This window comes from Perissodus microlepis, chromosome 5, assembly GCF_051167445.1.
Source record: "Perissodus microlepis isolate ML-2025 ecotype Zambia chromosome 5, ASM5116744v1, whole genome shotgun sequence".
Lineage (NCBI taxonomy): Eukaryota > Metazoa > Chordata > Actinopteri > Cichliformes > Cichlidae > Perissodus > Perissodus microlepis.
The window spans coordinates 1,423,804-1,429,896 of record NC_140465.1 but is presented as its reverse complement, the minus strand read 5'-3'; the positions used below and the strand labels follow the sequence as shown (position 1 = coordinate 1,429,896).

General features: G+C 39.0%; 1 protein-coding gene across 1 annotated transcript; it reads left to right on the top strand.

Moving 5' to 3' along the window:
• The first annotated feature begins 1,339 nt into the window (after positions 1-1,339).
• Positions 1,340-5,847, top strand: elf3 (E74-like factor 3 (ets domain transcription factor, epithelial-specific)). The gene is made up of 9 exons (XM_084927315.1): positions 1,340-1,448; positions 1,582-1,742; positions 2,254-2,490; positions 2,651-2,764; positions 2,846-2,992; positions 3,079-3,165; positions 3,264-3,383; positions 3,594-3,789; positions 4,189-5,847. The coding sequence occupies exons 2-9, from the start codon at positions 1,589-1,591 to the stop codon at positions 4,298-4,300; spliced, it is 1,167 nt and encodes a 388-aa protein (XP_084783441.1). The 5' UTR covers positions 1,340-1,448; positions 1,582-1,588; the 3' UTR covers positions 4,301-5,847.
• Positions 5,848-6,093: the final 246 nt, after the last annotated feature.

The window sequence follows — 6,093 nt, the reverse complement described above, 5'->3', positions numbered from 1 at the left end:
TCTTGCTGTTATAAGGATTAAGTTGTGAGCTGTGTTATAGGTATCTAGGTACAGTAATGTTAAGAGAGCTGGACACTCTTAACATTCTACAATTCTGACTGGAGCAAGGGAAACACTGGCATACAGTGTGCTGACTGCTGTCTGCTCCTAGAGTGTCAGAGTAAGAATAATTTACAGCACCTCTAAAGTCAACAGGCAACATAACTTCATTAAGCTGTTGCCATTGCTGGTAACATGAACTGAAGGCTTGTGCACTGATAAGAGGTTTGGCAGGTATGGTTTGTTTTAGCTTGGTAGAGACTTTGGAATCAGAGTAAATTAGAAACAGACACATTTAGGCCTAATCTGAGCTGCTTTTGGGACTTACAGCTCAGTTCCCCCACAAACATGGGTCAAAAGGCTTGATATGGTGCAGTCTACAAGCGTAGTCTAGGTCAGATATGGCCCAGAAGTCATAAAGCTGGCTAAATATGTGAGGCAGGTCCATAAAATAAATGTCAGTCATCCTGGACATCAAGGCTAAGAGAGAAAATGCACATATTTTGGGCAAAAACTTACTGCTGGATATTTTGGATGTACAAGTCATATTTTCATGTTCACACGAGTATTAAAGATACAGGTTGATCAATACAAAGGTTCAATTAGGTTTTTCTTGTCATGAAAATCTTTCTCTGTGCTCTCTCTCTCTCTGTGCCTGTGTGTGTTTATGTGCGTAACCTGGTAAATATGAGGTTACCACTTAGCTTAGTGTGTGTCAAACAAGGCAGCTGGGTGCAGCAGAACTTTGAAAAGCTACATAACATTCTTTTATCACTGTTGGCCTGTGTTGACTGGTAAAACTGATAAAGGTACCTGTCCACACAGGACAGGTACCTCTTTGTGTCTATCTTTTAGATTGTGACTATTTGCAAATGTGTATCACACACACCCCTTCCTCACTGATGGGAAACGTGTCTGTGTCAATACCTTGACATTTAAATATGTCAAGTTAGTTCAAAAACAGTAGAAATGTACAAAAAGCACAAGTATTTCAAAAGGGACCTAGAATAAGAACTGTAATGGAACAAAAGAAATGTCAAGCAACAAAAATCTAAGGACAAAGAACCCTATAAAAGCTTGCCCAGTCAGTGTACAAAATATGATGTAGAAATATAAGTAAAGAATAAAAGGCAGGGCAGGTTTGTTTTGTTGATCAAGTTCTCAGGAAACTGGGGGAGGAGTAGCAATGGAGGCGTGGCCATGTTCAGGTGGAATTCCCCTGAATTTACCTGAGTCCATCCCCCACAACTATAAAGCTCAAAAGGTAAAAGCAGGTACATTTTTTTGCCGTGGATACCGAGGCAGAGAGGGCAGTGGTACTCAAACAGCAGAACCAAGCAGAATCCTGACACTGGATTGTCTTAGGACGTCTTTCTGTTTCATCATATTGTGGCCAGTGTTGTAATCAGGTAAATTATATACATACCTAACTAAAATAATCGCTTTACGCTTCAATGATCCTGCTTTTAATAAGCTTTGTTTGCTGGTTTCCTGTTTGCTAGTTTTTCTGGTATGTAAACAAGCATTTTCTATATTTCACAGTGTCTCCATGTCATCGCCGTGCCTCAGCACTGTTCTGACTCATGCTAACCTAACCATGTATCAGACTGGTTTGCCAGATGTGCTGCAACATCAGGCCACTATGCTTTCCAGCATCAGTCCGCTGCAAATCAGCAACCCAGCATACAGTTCCAACATAGGTGGTGAGAAGAGACATGTTATTTCTGACCTTTCACTGTCACACAATTCACGTGTTTAGTTGATCTGTGTCAGACAAAAGATTTTCAAAATGTTAAGTCTCTTGGCTTTGAAGCTTTAGTTAACCAGGCCAGTCTAGTTTTAGCTACAGACTAATCTCAAAGTAAACAGACGCTCTATTTCAAACTTCAGCCAGCCTGCTCACCTTTGCTTTGACCTTATTTAGACACTCACTAAATGATTTACCAGGCAAGTAATGTTTAACTCAGCATAACCGCATAACAGGAGAATGCTGTGACCTCATGGTTAAAACAGTTTCACTCTATTTGTTCGAACTCAGAGACGGGCTTCAGAGTTAAGCTAAACTAAAAGTGCCTTATTGTCAGATTCAAACCTGTGTGTATGAACCAAGATCATGGTTTTTATGAAAATATGCTAAATTTCTGTTAAAGCTTAGTGTGTACTGTGTATCTGCACAGCTAAGGAATAATGAATAATCTCTGGCTGTCACTGCAGGTCAGGGGTACAGGCAGATCAGCCCTAATTACTGGACAGCAGATCATGTGTTGGAGTGGATCAGTGACCAAGTAGAGAGCACCAAGTTCGATGCAAACACCCTTAGTCTGGCAAACTGTGCCATGGATGGCTCCGCCCTTTGCCAGATGAACCGGGAGCAGATGATTGGGATCTTTGGTGTGCAGCTTGGCCCACACCTCTATCAGAGTCTACAGGAACACAAGACCAAAATGCCTGGTAAAATGCTATTGTTATTCAGGAACAATTTACTGACAGTAACAGCTGAAAATATCCATACATAATTGAACTATTTCTAACATCTAGCTATGTGAAGAAGAATTATTTTTATGTATGAAAAATACATGTAAACTGTTTCTCGTAATCTTTCCTTCCCCAGAGATGCAGATATTATCAGGACAAGAACTGAACGAGACCTGTCAGCTCTTGGACAACTTCTTGGACAACCTTGGACAAAACTTTCCTCTACTCAGCACAATTAAAATTGGTCAAGGTACACCTTATACAGATATGTTCAAAGTTGACATATTATGTGGACTAGTTTACAAGTGGACTTGCTAATTTCTACTTACAGCTGAAGAAGCTGTCAACAAAAGAGAATTTGACTATCAGGATGACTATGATCTGACTACTCTGACCATGGAACCAATGACACCACTGAGAGACACTGGCTACCTGTCTGATAATCATTCTGACAGCGAGTACAGCTCCTCCTCCAACAGTTAGTATTTTATCTTCATATTTGTCAAGACTTGTTATCATTCATGTTCAAGAATGTTATCAAAAATATATCTCTCATGTATTCAGCTGGCATGTTTGGCTTTCCAAGCATCGGTTCACCAGAGTCTGGCAGCAGCGAATCTGACCCCGAGTTCTCTTACCCTCCGATTTCAAGTGAGTAAACAAGAAAAAACAACAAGAAAAAACGTTTGAAGTTATTTGCATTCCCTGTATTTAGATTCATTTCTGATAAGTCACCATTTCATCGACAGAAGTGTACATCAAGCCAGAGAAAGGAGAGTCCCGATTGAAACGACCACGGGGGCGACCTCCTAAAGTCAGCAGAGAACACAGCAGCAACATATATGACAATCCAAAGAAAAACAAACATGGTAAGCCCACAAATGCTGTCTTACTCATAATGTCAAACAGTTTCAGTAGGCATGCATCTGAACACTGAACTATTTTACAGATTCTATTTTGCATTTAATTTGCATCTTTACTAGACCACAGATATTTATCTTTTCTTCTTGCTTGCTTTATGCTAATACAGCATGCACATGCAAACAGACATTTAGCTTATTTTATCCCACTGTCTTCAGCACCTCGTGGCACTCACCTGTGGGAATTCATCAGAGACATTCTGATCCACCCAGAAAAGAATCAGGGCCTAATGAAATGGGAGGACCGCCGTGAGGGTGTCTTTAAGTTCCTCAAATCTGAGGCTGTGGCTCAGATGTGGGGCCAGAAGAAGAAAAACAGCAGCATGACATATGAAAAGCTCAGCCGTGCAATGAGGTGAGTTCTTGCAGCAGCCCTTCCTTTACTTCTTCCTCAATCTCAACAATTTAATCAGATATTTGAATCAGATATGATTCAGAAGAAAATATTGTAACAAGGCTAAAAACACATGCTGCAGTAACAGCAGTGACAGCTTCGTCACATTTAAGATACTTTTTAGATACTTTTGCTTTATCTATGAATCAAACTTTAGCCCAACTAATCAGAGTTGCATTGGATACATAGCTCCTCCAGGTCACAGAAGTCAGAAAATTGTTATGGCAGGCTCATTAAGACTCTTCGCTTCACATATAAAATGCTGAGTTGTTTTAAACTGAGCACCAGATGATGAAGCGGATGAAGGGGATGATATGCTATGTGCTGAACTTCAAGTAACTGAAACTTCTCCATCTGCAGGTATTACTATAAGAGGGAGATTCTGGAACGAGTCGATGGCCGGAGGCTTGTATACAAGTTTGGAAAAAACTCCAGTGGCTGGAAGATTGAGGAGATTGGTATGACTATGTAAGACATTAGTTACTAAGTGGGTAAGAACTGAAAAGCCAGTCAGAGCAGTAGTTCAGGAACTATAAATGCCTAACCAAGTTGCCTGTCTGAAAAAATCCTTGCTGCCCCAAATGTTTAAGACACTAACTTCCTTTAGAAGGAAGGTGTTACAGAAAATGTAAGCCAGTGTTTATGGCTCTAGTAGGTTTTATGAACCAATATGACGTTTCACATGTTTTTAAATTGTTTTAGATACTTGTGAGTGCAAGTACCTACAGTAAAGGCTGAAAAAGCAAACCTCGTACAGATGAACAGATTTTACTCTGGTATTTACTTGTTTTTATTGATGCATCTTCATTCGCTACTGTAGCACTATAAACATCTTTTTTGTCATTTTCCCATATCACAGTTTTTTTTTCACGTAAAAAAAACATTGTGACTTAGTGTAACGTAAGTTTGGAAAAACAAAAAAACTTGGCTAGAAATAAATGTAGGTGAAGTTACTTCACATTAACAAAGTAAAGATGTGCACTACATGTCTTTTGGTATCACTTATTATAAAGTGTGTTTACACAATGTTTGAGTAAAGAGTAGTTCATAAGTGTCTGAATTTGAACATGACTGGTTGGTGTGAATCAGTCAGAAATTTGTTGCAGTTTGTGTGATTGTTTTAATGTAATCACCGATCTCTGGATTGATGAGGGGAGTAAATCTTATGTCAATCATTATGTGAATATGTGAATTGCATGGCATATTGTTTTTATGGCTTTTTGTATAAATAAATTTTGACATGCATCAACTTTCTGTTTGGGGACTGTTTTTTCCACATACTTCATTATTAGTGACCATGTTGTTGAAACAAACCTATTGGATACCTCATTAGTGAAAGTGTTGGGGGTTGGAAAGTCCTACAACAAGAGCTGCAGGATGCTGGAGAAAAGGCTGGGACAGAACCAAAACCTATGAGTAGACGAAATTAGACGCAATTAAGTAACAGTAGACATTCACTAGACGCTTCATTATGGTTGCCAGTCTCAAATGCCAACAGATTCACCAACTAAAAAGTACATTACAGTATCCATTGCCAACAACCTGTTTATGAAATTAACCCTTTCATATTGCATTCATGTATGGTTCAGGTTATTTGGAAGCACGCCAGATATATTTATATTGATAAACTTTAGACCTATTTAGAAAGAATAAATAGTCCGTGTGACATAAATAAACAGATGATTAAAACCTAATGAGAGAGTGCATTTTATATCTATTTTTTTGTCCTGAAAACATATCAGCCAAAAATGATTAGAAAATATTTAACTGAAAGTCCAAATGGCAACAACATTATGGAATTGTTGCAATTTACTAGTAAACCTTAATCAATCTTCTACTTCTTCTTCTTTTGTCCTTTAATTGGTAATTGGAAGAGGAAGGGGTCCTCAGAGCCAACAGTCAAGGTGCCTCTGGTTTTGGGACCTCATTCGTGATTTGCTTCCACTTCCTGCAATAAATGGCTTCTTCAATCATTGACTTTTCATATCTTCTTGAATGTGTTGAAACTGAAGTGCACTTGGGTTCTGCACAAGGACAAAACAAACCAGCAAGCCCACCTCTGAATTGCTTAAGAAAAACAAATGAAGACTTTGGAGTGGCCTAGTCACTCCAAAGTCCTGACCTGAGTGTGAGTGAGATGCTGTGGCATTACCTTAAAAAGGCAGATCATGCTTGAAAACTACATACTTAACAAAATTGTGGCTGATATTAACAGTTTCAAAAGATGAGTGGGCCAAAATTCTTCCAAAGCTCCGTAAAAGACTC

Bases quoted from the DNA above. Each gene is read 5' to 3' on its own strand.
- elf3 (XM_084927315.1), top strand. From the start codon at position 1,589: ATGTCATCGCCGTGCCTCAGCACTGTTCTGACTCATGCTAACCTAACC. The intron at 2,765-2,845 runs GTACACCTTATA...TTCTACTTACAG, and splicing joins CACAATTAAAATTGGTCAAG to CTGAAGAAGCTGTCAACAAA. The intron at 2,993-3,078 runs GTTAGTATTTTA...TCATGTATTCAG, and splicing joins GTACAGCTCCTCCTCCAACA to CTGGCATGTTTGGCTTTCCA.